The sequence below is a fragment of the Emys orbicularis genome, chromosome 11 (assembly GCF_028017835.1).
Source record: "Emys orbicularis isolate rEmyOrb1 chromosome 11, rEmyOrb1.hap1, whole genome shotgun sequence".
Classification (NCBI taxonomy): Eukaryota; Metazoa; Chordata; order Testudines; family Emydidae; genus Emys; species Emys orbicularis.
In genome coordinates this window covers 77,991,978-78,009,709 of record NC_088693.1, presented here as the reverse complement: position 1 = coordinate 78,009,709, position 17,732 = coordinate 77,991,978, and the positions used below count along the sequence as shown (strand labels likewise).

The window sequence follows — 17,732 nt, the reverse complement described above, 5'->3', positions numbered from 1 at the left end:
TTTCCCTCACCATATGGTTTTTCTTGACACCTGATCCTTTGCTTTCTCAGCACAAGGTGTATTAGCCATCAGGCTGGGTCTACTATATTATTTGGTTAATTCCAATATGTTCATAATTTTTTTTTCAGGGCAGATAGTGGCAAGCATGGCACATTGTTTACTGAACCACTTTAATCCTTTAGCCTTCTGTGTTTCATTTCCTTGCCGCCATCCTTCCAGCAGAGGGTTTTGAAGAAGTTAATGCTACGTACTAATCAGTCAGAGGATGGCTACTCTTAGTGATGTGCATCATTCGTTCTCCCTCAGTGACTAAGTATGCTGCCTCTGAAGTGCTCTAAGTCACTGTAATAGCCTACTGAATGAGAGCCTGGAAATCTATCCCAGGTTTCCCATTTTGCAGTGAGGAATGTTACCACTGGGCAACCAGAATGGCCTGTGCCCATCTTTACAGTAAACCTATATGTTGTGTTTAAAAAAAAAAAAAAAAAGTCATATAGCATTTTTAGTTTCAAAAACATAATTGTATATTGAATCTCAAACTTGGAAATCCCCAAACTGAGATAAGCAAAAGCTAAAAATAAGGCTATGGCTACACTGGCGCTTTACAGCACTGCAACTTTCTCGCTCAGGGGTGTGAAAAAAAACACCCCGGAGCACAGCAAGTTACAGCGCTGTAAAGCGCCAATGTAAACAGTGCCCCAGTGCTGGGAGCACCAGCGCTGTAAACTAATCCCCTCGTGGAGGTGGAGTACCTGCGGTGCTGGGAGAGCTCTCTCCCAGCGCTGGCACGCGACCACACTCGCACTTCAAAGCGCTGCTGCGGGAGCGCTCCCGCGGCAGCGCTTTGAAGTTTAGAGTGTAGCCACGGCCTAAGTCAGCTCTTCTGTCCAGTTGTGTATTGTAGTAGTGTTTTTCTGGTGCTGTGAAACCGTCTAAACCTCACTCAATTAAAAAAAAAAACTATCTCCTTTATAGTATCTTATTTTTTTTACACATTTTGAAGTTGAATAAATATAGATGTAGCAAAAACCCTTCATCCTATATAAAATAAACTGAGCATCCCATTTGTTAATCCCATACCATTACTCAGGTTTATTATCTAACTCTGTAAAATCAGCATTGTTTGCAGCTAGATTAGATGATTAGAAGGCACATAGAGCAGGCAAACAGCTAGTAAATAGCATTGCTTTAAAGCAACCTTAATATTTGTTTAAAGCTATTATTGATGGGTTTTTTTCCAAACAGGCACCTGCCTTTTTCAACCACTTTTTCACTTTCACAGTGTAAATGTGCTCCTCGGTGTATGGGCCGATGTTATCAGAAAGGTGACAGATTTTGTTTAGGGAGGACAGCATTTGTATAGCTTTGTTCTGCTCATTCTTTATATGAATTTGACAGGTGTTCCAGTGAATAGTAGAGTTTCCTCAAAAATCCAACAACTTCTAAACACCTTGAAAAGACCAAAGCGCCCACCACTGAAAGAGTTCTTTGTTGATGATTTTGAAGAACTACTAGAAGGTAATAGCTGTGTAAGAATTGTTAACTAATATCTCCAGTTTTCTGATTGTCCCCATAAGCTATGTCAGAGGAGGGATTTCTGCTTCTTTAAATAGTATTGTAAAACATTTTTTTCCCTAAGGCTAACATCATGGCAAAGTTGGTGTTCCTTGGCAGCGTATTGTTTATCTTTCTTGTCTTTTCCAAGTACAAAACAAATTATGGTATGTCCAGTATTTCAGATTGTCAGACCTTGTGCCAACGCTAGTGTAGAATATCACAGATCTACTAATTATTTTAATTTTTGTTATTAATACTGCTAGATGTCACAAAATAAACATTGTTTTCATTTTTGCAGATTTAATATTTAATATTGCATGTTTAATATTCTTATGTTAATAGCAGTCCCACAAGTTGACCACTATAACTAAACTTGCAAAACAGTTTTTTCTAATATTTTGTTTGCACATGTTCAGAAATTTATGAAACATTCATCTTTGAGGCTGACCTTTTCAAAAGGTGATTTTATTGAAAATCTTCAATAAGAGCAGAATTACAGTAATATAATATGATGAGTAAAGAGACTCTGAATATGTGTGCAGGTTTTCTGGGAGTTTTTTTAACCTTAAAATATTAGGAATGTCAAATGTTCTCTAATCCTAAACCTAATCATGACCTCTTTCTGTATTGTAATTAATATGTAAGGGCTGGTCTACGTAACCGCTTAAGTTGATGTAATTTATGTCACTCGGGGTGTGAAAATGACACCCCCTGAGTGACATAAGTTACATCGACTTAAAGCGCTGTCCATACCTCGCTTTGAAGGCGGGAGATGCTCTCCCACTGACATAGCTTCCACCTTTCACAGAGGTGGAATAATTATGCCAACTGGAAAGCGCTCTCCCGTTGACATAGCGCGTCTACCCCAGACGCAGTACAGCAGCACAGTTGCATCGGTGCAGCTGTGCCGATGTAGCGTGGTAGTGTAGACTTGCCCTAACAAATAGAAGCAACGTACTGGTTTGGCTTTTGATACACTCATATGCGCTTTTATCTAAATATATTCTACAACCCTACCTGTCCCCCAGTCCTCTCAAACCTTTAGCATCAATCATGTGGGAACTTAGTTCCCAAAAATGAACATCCCTCTAATCATTGGGCGTGCTACCTTTCTACTAACTTATACCAGATTGCTGCCTATCTTGCATCTAACAAGCAGAAGACGTGTTAGCAGAAGTGTCTTTTTCCCACAGCAGAGCTGTAGGGTGAGCTTGGGATTCAAATACACTAGTCAGCTGTCCAAGTCTTTTGTGAAATAGAAGATTTGGAATTTAAAAAATGCCAGCCAAGGTAAACACTTTCTGACAAAGAGGAAGCCCATGGATCCTTAAACAGCATCATCTTAAAGGTGAAATGAAGCCACTACAGCTGTGAGGAATGGAGAGGTGGAACTGCTTAATGGACTCCAGAGATGTTAGTAAGTATGATACATGCATTTCAAGAGTAAAATTTTGTAATTTTAATGTTCTTATTCTTTTAGTACAACAGCCGGACCCAAATCAGCCAAAGCCAGAGGGAGGTCAGATGTCTGTACTTAAAGGCGAACCCTTAGGTGTGGTTACCAACTGGCCCCCATCTCTCCTGGCTGCTCTGCAGCGCTGGGGGACCACCCAGCCGAAAACCCCATGTCTAACTGCATTGGATACAACTGGGAAAGCCATCTATACACTTACCTATGGCAAGTATTGACTGTGGTACCTTTAATAAAAATTGAAAAAGGAAGAGCTGGTTATTTGGGAATGAGCCATTTGCTTCACTGTATAAAAGAGACTTTGATGACTACAGTACATTGTTCTGTCACTTTTGAGACTCCTATGTAGGTGTGTATTGTGGTATCCTGGACCACTGCATGTTGACTATATCTTAGGAAAAAATGAAAACAGTATTTTGGAGGGGAATGTACAATAGGGATCTGCACTGATTCTCCAAGAAATGGCTTTTTCATCAGCAATAAGCATAGCAGTTCATTGGACTTGCTCGCTAGAAGAGGAGACTAAAGGCAACCCTCCTTTGTGAGGTTTCCATATATGTAGAGCAGAAAGGGACAGATGACTAGAACAAAGTGCACTCATCAGATTTGAAAAGTAGATGCTTCTGGAGTGCGTACAACTTGTTCATATGATTACTTAGAACAGAAGTTCTATAATTCAGAATATGCTAAAGGAAGCTTAATCGTCAGATAGGAAACTTTGCTGCATCAGTGAACAGGAAATATTCCATTAGTCAGATGCTTTTTAAGAGATAATTTGGTTACTCCTCAGAGGCAGCTCAGCAGCACGTTACTTGCAATTATCTTTGCCTTTACACATTCTATTAAAATTTCCTATGAAACATCCAAGAAACTAGTCAATTATGCAACGTTATTTGATAGGTAATTGAATAAATTAATATGATTAGATGGAGTGGTGGGGCTTTAGCAAGATGTCCAATTGGTCTGAACTGTGTTCAGATGCTTACTTTTGATAGCCATAAATAAAAAATCAGAATGATATACATAGTGCCTGATAATTAACTATATTAGAAATTAGTTCTAATTTAAGCAGAGTAGTTGAAGCAGTTGTATTTTGAGTTGGTCTAACATAGATTATTTTTCAGTTTCTTTTCTTGATTATACTCAGCTAAAAAACAAGATTAAGTATGATATGGTATTCAGGACAGCCAGTCTCTTTATGTACTTTTGTATGTTTAATGTTGAAATAATAGTGGAGCAAAGACCTCGTACCATTCTTAATTAGAGAGCGGGCTAAATGAAAGTGTTATTCATAAGATAATTTATCATTTGATGTATGTTTGTTATATACTAGTATACAATTATTGTAGTCCTGAATATGCTTTTATTAATAATGCAAATCTATAGCTGTCAAAATATTCAGTAAAATGTCATTTTAAAAACAGACTTTTATTTCTGGTAGCTGAATTCAAATACTGTGTATGATGTAAATGTTCTAATTACTCTAAAATCAGGACTGTTTAATTATTGCTTTTTAGAGTACTAGTCGTACATTAAAAACTTTCCTAATGTTCCTTTTGCACATAAGCTATTGCAACCTTTGCCCCTACGAATTTGTGATAGTAAATGGGGGAAAAGGTGACCAACAAAGCTTCTTTAAATGCGGATTATCAGCTGGAAATCAGAAGAGCCAGCCCAGCACCTTGCCACCAGCCACCTCTCTGCAAATGACCAGCAATTGTTCCAGAGAACACAGCTCGGGAGCCACTGTAATAGAGTACTTTTTAAAGATGCATTTTAACAGACCTAACTCTGACTTTATTTTACCTGGTTTTAAGCATGAAGTGAGTAAAAGCAGAATTTGGTAAAACCAATAAGCTATGTAGAGAGGACAGTGATAACCTATAGAAAAATTTAGCCTAAATGAAACGGGTGCACAACTGGCTGGAAAACCATACCCAGAGAGTAACTACAGAAAGTATCAGTGGTTCACAATCAAGCTGGAAGGGTATGTTGAGTGGGGTCCCACAAAGATCTGTCTGTTCAATATCTTTATAAATGATTTGGATAATGGCAGAGAGAGTACACTTATAAAGTTTGCAGACAATACCAAGCTGGGAGGGTTTGCAAGTGCTTTGGAGGACAGGATTAGAATTCAAAGTGATCTTGACAGACTGGAAAAGTGCTCTGAATTAAATAGGATGAAATTCAGTGAGCACAAATGCAAAGTACTCCACTTAGGCAGAAATAATCAATTGCACAAATATGGGATGGGAAATGACTGTCTAGGATGGAGTATTTCAAAAAAGAATCTGGGCTTATAGTGGATCACAAACTAAATATCGGTAAACAATGTAACACTGTTGCGCAAAAAACAAAAAGGCAAACATCTCTTTGAGATGTATTAGCAGGAGTGTTGTAAGCAAGACATGAGAAGTAGTTCTTCCGCTCTGCTCTGCACTGATGAGGCCTCAGCTAGCGTACTGTGTCCAGTTTTGGGCACCACACTTCAGGAAAAATGTGGGCAAATTGGAGAAAGTCCAGAGGAGAACAAAAAAAATGATTAACGGTCTAGAAAACATGCCCTATGAGGGAAGATTGGGGAAAAAACTGGGTTTGTTTAGTCTGGAGAAGAAAAGACTGAGAGGGGACACAAGTCTTCAAGTATGTAAAAGGTTGTTACAAAGAGGAGGGTGGTACGTTGTTCTCCTTAACCCATGAGGACAGGACAAGAAGCAATGGGCTTAAATTGCAGCAAGGGAGATTTAGTTAGACATTAGGAAAAACTTCCTAACTGTAGGGTAGGTCAGCACTGGAACAGTTTACCTAGAGAGGTTGTGGAGTGACTGTCAGTGGTGGTTTTGAAGAACAGGTTAGACCAAACACCTGTCAGGGATGGTTAGATAATACTTAATCCTGCCTCAGTTCAGAAGACTGGACTACATGACCTCAAGAGGTCTCTTCCAGTCCTATATTTCTATGATTCATTTAGTAGGTTACCATCAAAGGGTCATTTTGAGAAATTGCCATTTGTATGCATGGTCAGCAGAGAGGAAGGTTCACAAGGTGCTGCCAGATATTTTAATACTCCAAGCAAAGGTTCTTGGGCTAATTTAGTTGTTAAATCACCATTTGCTGAACGGCAGTTCTCTTAAGTAGAAGTGATGGAAGCCATAGACCCTGCCCCTCTTACTCAGTCGTTTTTTATGCATAATGGTGTTTGCACAATAAGACAGGCAGTCACTCTATTGTGGATAATTTAAGAGCTTTGAGACACCTTAAAAACACCTAATTTTTCAGAAGGAGCTTGGTGTTTGCTTTCTAAAAATCAGGCCCCTCCATGGTGTCCCCAGTTGGGCACCCAGAATCACTCGTCAGTGTTTAAAGTGTAGCCTGTTGCTTTTTTATTCTTAAGGTTTTATGCATTTTCTTATATCTGTGCTCTAATTCTAGGCAAACTGTGGGGCCGGAGTTTGAAGTTAGCATATACACTTCTTAACAAACTAACCAGTAAGAATGAACCACTACTCAAACCTGGACACAGGGTAGGTTACTACTGGCCTTGCTTTGGAATAAGACTGGAATAATGTTTAAATCTAGACTAAAAGAAGCTGTGCGTTTTGGAACTGAAGTTCTATTGGGAATTTTGCCTGTATTATTTTATTGCTATGATGCCCAAGAGTTTGCTGGGTGCTGTACTATCAAGTAATAAGACAGGTCCCTGTAACAAAGAGCTTGCAATCTAAACAGATAGCACGGAGCTGGTGTTACCATATGGGAGGGTGGCATGGCTGGAGGTGGGCAGGTGGGGTGGTCACACAAGGCTTAGAAGTTGAAGGACCTTGCTAGTCCTACTCTTTCCCTCTGCCCTCCTGCATACTGCTACCCGCCAGCCTGTGCTTCCCAGAGGCCATGGGGCTGTTGCTCCCACTTGGAACCACACAGGGAGCTTAGTGCTCCATGTCCACTCCCCTCTATGTCATGGGGATGGGGTCCTGCTTGGTCAGGCCAGGTCTCCACATTCCCACCGTGCTGGTATTTCTCTCTGGCTCTGCCTCCTGTCTGAGCCTCATGGAAGAAAACAGGTCTTCTGGAGAACCCTGAATGAGAGTGAGAGGAGGTTTGTTTGCCGTTCCCTTTCTTGCCCCAGAATTCATGAACACCACATACACACAGCTGTACACTGAACAACACTATTGAAATGGTGGGTTATTGCAACAGGGTTTTTGAGTCCTACCTTTGGAATCCTTGTGGTAGGTATGTTGTTAAATGAAGCAATTAGCTCTTATTAAAATGCTTATTTCAGAATATATGCTTCCTTTGTACTGAGGTAGCTTGGTAATTCAGACATGGAGCTGGTGTGGTTAACTCTATTAGACAGCTCTTCGGAAGGACTAATCAGGGACAGTATGTGCTGATGCTTCAGTCCCGTAACGTACAGTTTTTCGGATGCTCAAGCCTTTTAACAGTAGACTTTACACTTGACCCTATTGTACCTGGAGTGTGAATTCTTAGCACAGACAAAAAGTCAAGTCCTGAAGCTACTGGCCTTGATACTAGCAATGTGAAATCCATGTACCTGATGAGGTCATTTTCATTATCCCAAACATCACTATTACGTTTAATTGGCTAATAAATGTAAGGTAGGGCAATATTTCCCCTAAAGTAAGCAGCTGTCTTCATTCCATTTTATATATTTTTTTCCCTTCAGCAAGCATAGAATTCATAATGAATCACAGTAAGCAAAAGGCCAATGTCAGTACAGTCTCTTGCATGTGCTGTGTACAAATTGCTGTATCATTGGTAAGATAGTAAAGATTGTGAACAAAATTATGGATGAGTTGGGCAGTCAGAAATGGCTTTTGTCTGAAAAAAGCCTTGTAACGTCAGTTTAATTATTGGTAAATGCAATATTATATTTAGCATTTCTGGTAAAAAAAATCTCATTGAAGGAACCTTCTTTATAAGGGTTTTGTATAAACAAACTACATAAAAGTGACCTGCTCTGTGGAATCCTTGGATTCAGTAAGATTGTATTGATTATATAATGTATCCACAAGCAGGGAGATTAGTTTGCTTCATCCAGTGAATGAAGCTTGTATACCTTCCTAAACAATGATAAATGTGCATGCTGTGGTGATTACCATTGTTTAAATGTCTCCAGTTCTTGTTATGATCCTGAACAATATGTGGGAAATATATTTTCAAAAAGACACTCTAAAAATCTTTGACCGGCTTTGCTCAATCTTGTTATAGGTGGCTCTCGTGTTTCCTAACAGTGATCCTGTGATGTTTATGGTGGCATTTTATGGGTGCCTCCTGGCAGACCTGGTTCCTGTGCCAATAGAAGTACCACTAACAAGAAAGGTAACCCAGTGTGTCAGTCACATTAGGTGGTGAAAATAATCAGTTTTACAAGAGAATATGGGGGTTCCATGGTGTTGCTTTGAGGTACAGAGTGCCACAACTAGGCAGAATAATAAGTGGGTTTTTTTTGTAGTTAAGGGGATGTGGATGGATAGTGGGTTTTTTTATGGCTTCAAGAGTAGAGGGATGTTATAAATCCGAACAGCAGTAAAAGTGAAGTGTCTGTCTGCAGAAGAAAGCAGCACAGTGCATGAGCTGAATTGATGGTTGTACTTCTCTATAAATGTTAGATTTTAGTGCTAATGCTAATGTTTGTGGAGCAAAGTTTAATACCTAAACTGGGAAAACCTGTGAAGTGAATAATTGAACTGCCCCTTTAGTATATATATGCTTGTAGAGATGTTCATGAATTTTTCAAACTTCTTTAATGTTGAATGTTCTGATGGCAGTGTTAGTCAACACTATTAACTGAATCTCTCTCTCTCTCTCTCTCTCTCTCTCTCTGTATATATATTTATATATTTAAACCTAACTAGCTTCAGGACTGAGCTTGATAAGTTTATGGGAGGGAAGGTCTGATGGGACTGCCTGCAATGGCATGTGGCTGATCTGTGACTGCTAGTAGGAAATATCTCCAATGGCCCATGATGGGACACGAGATGTGGAGGACTCTGAGTGACTATAGAGAATTCTTTCCCAGGGGTCTGGCTGCTGGGTCTTGCCCTCATGCTCAGGGTCTATCTGATGGCCATAGTTGGGGTTGGGAAGGAATTTCCCCCCGGGTCAGATTGGCAGAGACCCTGGGGGGTTTTCACCTTCCTCTGCAGCATGGGGCATGGGTCAATTGCAGGTTTAAGCTAGTGTAAATGGTGGATTCTCTGTAACTTGAAGTCTTTTAATCATGATTTGAGGACTTCAGTAACTCAGCCAGAGGTTCGGGGTCTGTTACAGGAGTGGGTGGGCAAGGCTGTGTCGCCTACGATGTGCAGGAGCTCAGACTAGATGATCACGTCTAGATGGCAAGTCCCTTCTGGCCTTAAAGTCTGAGTTTTTAAAAAATTATTTTAAGATTTTTACATGGTATGGAAGATTTTACTATTTTGGTCCAATGCTTTATCATACAGTGGAAACTCTTGGATTTTCAATTTATTTCCCATTCCTGTTAATTCTCTCAATTAAAATAAATCTAGGTCTAAACTATCTGTATTAACAATTTATTCCTTTTTTCACTTTCAGTATAAAAGTTTGCAGCACATTTCTGTCATATTAACATTTTTTGTATTATATCAGCTTTAACCTTTTAGATTTTTGGTCTGTGACTCAGTTTTACCCTGAGGATTTAATGAAGCAGATTTCCTAATCTGAGCTGTAAGGCAGACGGGGTCAGTTAATATCAAAGATTTCTTGCCCAGATGAATATGTCAGCTCAGGACTACGAAAAATAGACTCTTCCCTATTAACGTTGACCTGATCCTGTAGAAACTTGTATGTCATGTTTAACACTATAGGGTAGCATTGGCCTAGTTCTGTAAATGTATTTAGTCTTATTCGTAGCTCCATGATACTGCCTGTCTGTCCATTCCATAAGTATGCATTTCTGTGCCTTGCCTGTCCTACAGAAATGCCCCCTTCTTTGTGACTAGAGGTTGTTTTGACTCCCTCTGCCCTATGAGCCATTGTTGGATGTCATCAGCAATATGTTAAAAGCTCTGTCCTTTGTAAATATAACATGTTAAAATGTTACTTGTCATAACTCTAAGTACTGTGGTTAAAAATAGGCTGTTTGGAGAAAGGCATTTCTGCCTTTTATAGAGGCTATATTTTCAGCTCTGTAGCAATATAGAACAGCAGTTTATACATGTAGGCAGACTAAAGTTTTCCTGGATTTAGGAACTTACGTTTAATTAAAAATGAGAAAGGAACACTTCTGTTGTGGTGAATTACACATCTCTGAGTTACCCACAACAGAGAGGTGCATCCAAATGAATGGGAGTCACAGGAGATCAAGTATTCGGCTAGGCACTCTCATGCTGCAGTAACGGGCACCAGACAACAGGAGACATTTAAAATGACTAACTGTGTGAAGGCTAAGAAATGTGGTATTTGGAAACACATGATTATTCACATGTAACTTCTTAACGTGTTCTAAACATGGCAGAATTGCAGAAGACTCTGAGCTTTTCCATTTGCATCTTTACAATAACATCATGGTTTTTCGATAGGATGCTGGCAGCCAACAGATTGGATTTCTCTTGGGCAGTTGTGGAGTAACATTAGCTTTGACAACAGATGTTTGTCAAAAAGGCCTTCCGAAAGCTCAAACTGGGGAGGTAGTTACATTCAAAGGTACATTTTTTGTTATCCATTATTTTTCTGCAGAGCAAAGAACATAGATATGAATGCTACTGTACAATTGCTAGTTTGATTGTGATTACACATTTCTAACTGCATATGAAGGAAGAACTACAGAGGAATCTGAAAACTCTCTGCCTCTTGTCAAAAGAGTGCTTTGATCAAGCTGTTAATGACTTTCATTCCACATTTGCCCCAGCAGCATGATTCTGGCATTTTTGCTTAGCTAGTTGTTGCTGTCCCAGAATATTGAAAAACAAAATATTTCTTTGGAAGCGTTTTAATAATTTTCGTCTTGTTTTTAATTTAAGGTTGGCCACGTCTTGTTTGGTTTGTGATTGATGGAAAACATCTCGCAAAGCCAGCCAAGGACTGGCATCCCCAAGTACGGGATGCCAGTGCTGATATCGCTTATATTGAGGTAAACAAATGTAATATGCTGAGCATATCTGACACATGGGTTCCATCATTGATTTCCACACCTGTACTGAATGTATCCATTCTCTTGCTCTCCCGCTGTCCTTACTGAAAACAATCAGAATGTATATAATTATCTCGCCATGTGATTGGACGTATTATTTTAGTTATCCCGTGGCTTGTTCCTTTGGGTAAAATTTTCAAAAGTGCCTAAGTGACTTTTATTCTTGCAATGAGACGTAGGCTCCTAAGTCACCTAGACAATTTGAAATTTTTACCGTGTCTATATCCTGGTTGTGTGTCTCACATTTACATGGTAAGTTTTCAGTGCATGGACCATGTCTCTTAATCTCTGTAAGGTGTCATGAAAAGTTACGGTGCTATAGAAATATACATAAATATTATTTTCCCCCTGAAAGTAAGTGCAGTACTTTTCCCCACACCTTGTTTCCATATAATTAAGGGCATCAGACTGTCACCTGTAATGTTGTGCTCTCCTCTTACTCAGTCACCTAGCTTAGAATCTTTTTGCTTTTGTTTTTACAGCAGCAGCCCTCCCCACCCACTTACGCTCATCTTTGCTTTTGAGGCTTTCACCCAGCCTTTCATTCTGAGTTCCCATATTTTCACTTTTAAATTCCCGTACCGGGTTGGAAGTGTAAACTTTGCAGTGTAGAGAACTTAACCGTCTTCCCTCCAAGATTCCTCTGACGTACTCAAGGACAGTGTCAGATGCACCCTCGATATTTATTTGTGTTTTGGTAGCACCTGTTGTGCTGGGCACTGTACAAATACATAGTCAGAAGTAAAGAGGTTACTGCCCCAAAGATTTTACAATGTACATAGACAAGTAACAAAGAGAGGGGAACGGGATACAACATCCACAAAGTGGCAGGGTATTCCATTTTTGGGGTCCCTGAGACAAGTAATTTACAAATGGTAAGGGACAGGGAAACAATCAATAAGTACAGTTTAACATACTGTACACACACAAAGATGCCCCTCAAATTAATTGTTGTTGGCTAACTTTAATTATTAAACTAACCTTGTAAATTTTCTCTTTTCAGTATAAGACAAGTAAAGAGGGCAGCACAATGGGCATTACTATATCTCATGCTTCCATGCTGGCACATTGTCATGCATTGACCCAGGCATGCGGTTACTCAGAAGGTAAGTTCCGTAGAGGTCCTTCAAAAATAATACATATTGATATTTACATTAAGCAGAACATACCGTATCTTATGTTGGGAAAGCATTTTTAGTGCCCTATCTCCAGGCTTATAGTGGCATTTTTCATTGTTGAAGGAAAGTGCTGTTTACTTGCTTGTAATTGACATGAAATATGAAGAAAAATAAGGAGCCACTTGTAACTTCATCCATAGCATGTATTAAGTAGCTCTAATCTGAGACCCGTTAGCCTGCTCAGTTGCTTGTATGTGTCCATCTCATACCATTTAATTCCACACTGTTGAGGGGGGGAAAAAAATGTCTTATATGGCCATATGTGTAAGTATTAGCAATATATTAATTAAAACACAAGTTGAAATAAATAGAACTAATATTTGATTTCTTGGACAATCCAAGTAAATCTTGCAACTCTGAAAGGGTTAATCAGCAATAATTTTTGCTGATCAGACTGAAGGCTTCACAACAGTGGAAAGATCAATATCTTTATTGTATTAAGAATATGTGGCCTGTTTTTTTTCTGTACAGCTGACAGTAGTATGCTCCTAATGTGAATGTACTGTTGGAGTAATTGAATGTGCAGAAAATCACACCCTAAAAGAACAACCAATACAGGGGGGTTAACTGGTCATATTTACATGGTAGGTTTTTGCCAGCAGTTTCCAATTTTTGATCAGTCTTTAAGCAAAATGATGAATACATGTGTGTCCACATCAACTTGTAAAAAAAAGTTTTGTTTTCGTATAAGACTTGCATACATTTATTAAACGTAGCCATTATTATTGGCAATCAGCTTTCCTCCTCCTGAAAGTGTGCTTACTTTACCCTTTTGTATTTTTAAGCCAAAATATGTGACGTGTATGTAAATAGCAGCTAATAGCGTTATCAGTTTGAAAGTAAACATAGCAATCACTGCTCGGAATTGCAAAAAAAAAATTCCAAATTTTAAAATACAGCAGTAAACTATGTCCTTTAGTAAGGAGTAGGCAACTGTATTGAAGCTGTTGTCACAAGTTTAGTATTCAATGTTTTTAATTAAATGTTTATCCAAATAGCAATCTAGTGTCAACATAATGCTTTTAAATTTTCAGAAGAATGTTTGCCTTGAATGAATTAAATCAAGGTTTAAAACAATCCATGTTCACTATGCCAGTCATGTTTTTCTGTTAAAAAGGAATTCACAGAATCTTCAATGACTGCCTTTTTAAACAAGTACCAAGAATGACTCTTAATTACCAGTACGTATCTGTTACCAGTTGGAGACTATTAACAGCAGAGTCCCAATCCCCAACCTGCACTTTTGACTTCATGCTCTCTTTTCTCTAGACTAAACTTGTTAAAACCACTTAATCTGTTCATAAATTTTACCTCCTAATCCTTCTATCATCTTTGTAACCCTTATTTGGATTCCCTCCGGTTTCAATGTCATTTTGGCTCAATCTTCCAAGGTGCTGAGCATTCTGGCCCAATTCCAGCTAAACTGTATACCCCCCAAACCTGCCCCACTTGCCCCATCATCCTCTCCTCACTCCTCTGCGGTCAAGCAAGTCGGACTGCTTTCTCCTTCTCCACACTGCCCAGGGACGACCAACAGCACTGGGGGCATTGAGAGGACAAGAGAGACAGTCTCCTTGCTCTCTGTTCTAGGGGAATAACTGCAGGAAGATTCCATGGTTCAGCATGCTCAGTCCAGTCAGCACACAGGAGCTGTGTGGGGTTGGAGCATGATCATTGCGGATGGCATTTTCAGAAAATAATGCTGCCAGCCTCTCTCAAACCTCCATTGAGCATGTGCAAACTGATTTTCACTTGTAACTTAGCCAAATTTGGGTGAACTTTCTCAGGACACTAAACCATCTATCTCTGACAGCAGGGCAATCCTAATGCCAAATTCCAAGTCCCTGCTCTGAAACATGGAGGGTGCTCAGTGAGACAAATGTTAAAATGAAGAAGAAAGAAAAAAAAAAACTAACATGGACAAGACAACATTTTTCTTTTATCTCATTCTTTGAAACAGTTGAACTTTTTTAGCTGAAACTTAAAATATATATACATGTATTCAACCTGAGATAGAAACCGGCATGGGAAATTTCTATTAAATAACTATTAAAGATTAGCAAAGTTGTAAGCAATCAAAAATAAGGTGTTTATAATTGAAAGTGTCAGGTGCCAGGCAACCTTAACTATAGGCATCACTGCTAGTGTTATCGGTAACAAATGATAACACAAGGACAATTGTAACAAGTAACTTAAGATGCTGCAGGCCTTAGCAGACTGTGTACACGTAATAGGAGCATGGTGAAGTGACATTGGCTTATTCCTTTTCTGAAAGTCTTACAAATTTCACAGCTCCTTTGGGAGATACACCATGCTTCTCAAATGTTCTAAAGTTTTGGTAGCTGTGGTGTTCAGCAAATGTAACCAATGTCTTCATCCACTTTCAGCTGAAACATTAACAAATGTGCTGGATTTCAAAAGGGATGCTGGTCTGTGGCACGGAGTTTTAACAGTGAGTGTTTGAGTACATTCAATAACGAAGAATTGTATTATTTATATTATCATAGTGTCTCGGCGCCCAGTCATGGACCAGGGTCCCGTTGTGCTAGGTGTTGTACAAAAAACAGGAGAAAAAGACCATTCCTGTCCCAAAGAGCTTACAATCTAAATGTCAGGCAAGAGACAGCAGATGGATACACACAGACAGGCGAGTACAAGGAGACAGGGAGACAATATTGGGGAGCGTGACAGTCAGTGGTCTCCGTACACCAGCAGCTTAGCTGCTGCCAGTTTTTTCGTAGGCCTCACAGCAAAGGAGAGTTTTGAGGAGCATTTTGAAGGTGGATAGTTACAGGGAGCTTCCCTAAGCATGAGGGGCAGCATGGGAGAAAGCATGATGGTGCCTGTTTGAACATGTAACATCCTGGACTGTTCAGAAATGGGAGCTGACTTGTTGATACTGAGTGAGATGATAGGGTGGGGATTGGTTGTGAAGGGCCTTGAAAGTGCAGACAAGAAGCTTATGTTTGACATGCTAGAGAAGAGGAAGACAGTGAAGGGATGCAAAGAAAGAGACGTGGTCAAAGTGACAAGCTAGAGAAACGATCTTCTCAACAGCATTCTGAATGGATGTGAGTGAGGCGAGATTGCATTGGTCAAGGATAGAGAGAAGGATGTGGTTGTAGTAACCAAGATGCAAGATGATGAGAGCTTGGACAAAAGTTTTAGCTGTGTGGATGGATTTTAAAGATATTATGCAGAAATAATCTGCATGACAGCCCTAGGTTGGATGTGAGGACCTAGAGAGATGTGTGGGTCAAAGATGGCACACAGGTTAGGGGCCTGAGTGACAGGTAGAATAGTGGTGTTGTCCACGTTAACCAAGAAAGGAGATAGTGGGGAGGGTCTTGGGGGAGGAAGATTAAAGAGCTCTGTTTTAGCCATGTTGAGGTTGAGCGGATGGCTAGAAATTCACAAAGAGATGTCAGAAAGACAGTCTGAAATTTTAGTTTGGACAGGAGACAGATCTGGAGTAGAGAGGTAGATGTGTGAACCATCCATATAGAGATGGTAGTTGAATTTGTGTTTGCAGATGAGATTGCCAGAGAAAAGGTGTAGAGAGAGAAGAGAAGAGGACCTAGGACAGAACCCTGTGGAATCTGGAGTGGGGGCATTGAGGAAGAGCCTTCAAAGGACACACTGAAGGAACAATTAGAGAGGTAGGAGGAGAAGAAGAAGAGGACGGTCATAGAAGGCAAGGGAGGACAGGATTTCAAGAAGAGTATGTTGGAGGGTAGGGTTTCTCTGGCTATTTTGATATCCGAATGAATGAATGAACTACATCAAGGCTTCAAATAACATTTGCTGATATACATATGAAATTTTATTTGTTTAGATATATGCATTTATCCTGCTTGCATGTTATTAGATTGCACTGAACATGTGCTGCAGCTGTGATATTTTAAATTTATCCATGTATTTCATTTACTCTTTGAGACATTTGAACATTTCACTTACAGAGCGTAATGAACAGAATGCACGTTGTCAGTATACCCTATGCATTAATGAAGGTTAATCCGCTTTCCTGGATACAGAAAGTCTGCTCATACAAAGGTAATCTGAAAGTACTTTGACTTGATCCATCCATCCCCTAATGAGCCAAAACAGACACTGTGAAGTGTGTTACTGCTGAAATGGGCCAACTAAGCAAAATTAGAGAAAAACCGAAAACTTCAGAGCTGCAAAATAACCTGTTAGTGTACAATTAGATGCGACTGCTATCTTATCACAGCTGATTTCCTTTTGTCACTGCATCCAGCTGATGTTTGAGCCTTGTGAGCCACGGACCTCACTGATACCGCTATTATGTTTTTCTTCAGTGCTGATGTATTTCTGCTGATGCAGATGCACTGAGGAATGAAGAACAGGCCCACCCTTTTGCCTCTTCCCTCTTGGGAGGCCGTGTGTGGAAGGGAGAGGAGGTGTCAATGCCATGAGAGAGAGCATATTTCTTCAGCTCAATAGTACTCAGAATGATAGTGAATATTCACCTGCTACAAATAGACAGCCTGGAGGTACTGAGTATTCTTTTTTGAGTGATGTCCCTGGGCATGCTCCACTTCAGGAGCTTTCAGCCAGAGACGGAGGTCAGGGTGTGCCTGTTTTTCTCTTTAAAGTTAGAATATAGTATATAATGTTAGTTCTTTAGTTTGTTTATAGGGTGTCATCAGATGTTCGGCTGCGTGTGTGTGTTCTCTCTGCGTGCTGCACTAGTTCTGGCCAGAGAGCCCGTACAGCAGGCTCCAATCATAGAAGGACTAGGGTTGGAAGAGACCGCAGAAGGTCATCCAATCCAACCCCCTGCTCAAGGCAGGACCAACACAAACTAAATCATCCCAGCCGGGGCTTTGTCAAGCTAGCCTTAAAAACCTCTAAAGGTGGCGATTCCGCCACGTCCCTAGGTAACCCATTCCAGTGCTTCACCACCCTCCTAGTGAAATAGTGTTTCCTAATATCCAACCTAGACCTCCCCCACTGCAACTTGAGACTGTTACTCCTTGTTCTGTCATCTGCCACCACTGAGAACAGCTGAGATCCATCCTCTTTGGAGCCCCCCTTCAGGCAGTTGAAGGCTGCTATCAAATCCCCCCTCAATTTTCTCTTCTGCAGACTAAATAAGCCCAGTTCCCTCAGCCTCTCCTCATAAGTCATGTGCCCCAGCCCCCTGATCATTTTCGTTGCCCTCCGGTGGACTCTCTTCAATTTGTCCACATCCTTTCTGTAGTGGGGGGCCCAAAAGTGGACACAATACTCCAGATGTGGCCTCACCAGTGCTGAATAGAGGGGAATAATCACTTCCCTCGATCTGCTAGCAGTGCTCCCACTAATGCAGCCCAATATGCTATTA

General features: G+C 40.2%; 1 protein-coding gene across 1 annotated transcript in view; it reads left to right on the top strand.

Moving 5' to 3' along the window:
- Positions 1 to 17,732, top strand: part of DIP2A (disco interacting protein 2 homolog A) — a 215,801-nt gene that overhangs the window by 131,140 nt on the left and 66,929 nt on the right. The window contains exons 7-15 of the mRNA XM_065412925.1: positions 1,399 to 1,518; positions 3,038 to 3,235; positions 6,461 to 6,552; positions 8,264 to 8,374; positions 10,597 to 10,720; positions 11,038 to 11,147; positions 12,211 to 12,313; positions 14,773 to 14,837; positions 16,345 to 16,438. Of these exons, the coding sequence (XP_065268997.1) occupies positions 1,399 to 1,518; positions 3,038 to 3,235; positions 6,461 to 6,552; positions 8,264 to 8,374; positions 10,597 to 10,720; positions 11,038 to 11,147; positions 12,211 to 12,313; positions 14,773 to 14,837; positions 16,345 to 16,438 (1,017 nt within the window). The remainder of the gene's footprint in view (positions 1 to 1,398; positions 1,519 to 3,037; positions 3,236 to 6,460; positions 6,553 to 8,263; positions 8,375 to 10,596; positions 10,721 to 11,037; positions 11,148 to 12,210; positions 12,314 to 14,772; positions 14,838 to 16,344; positions 16,439 to 17,732) is intronic.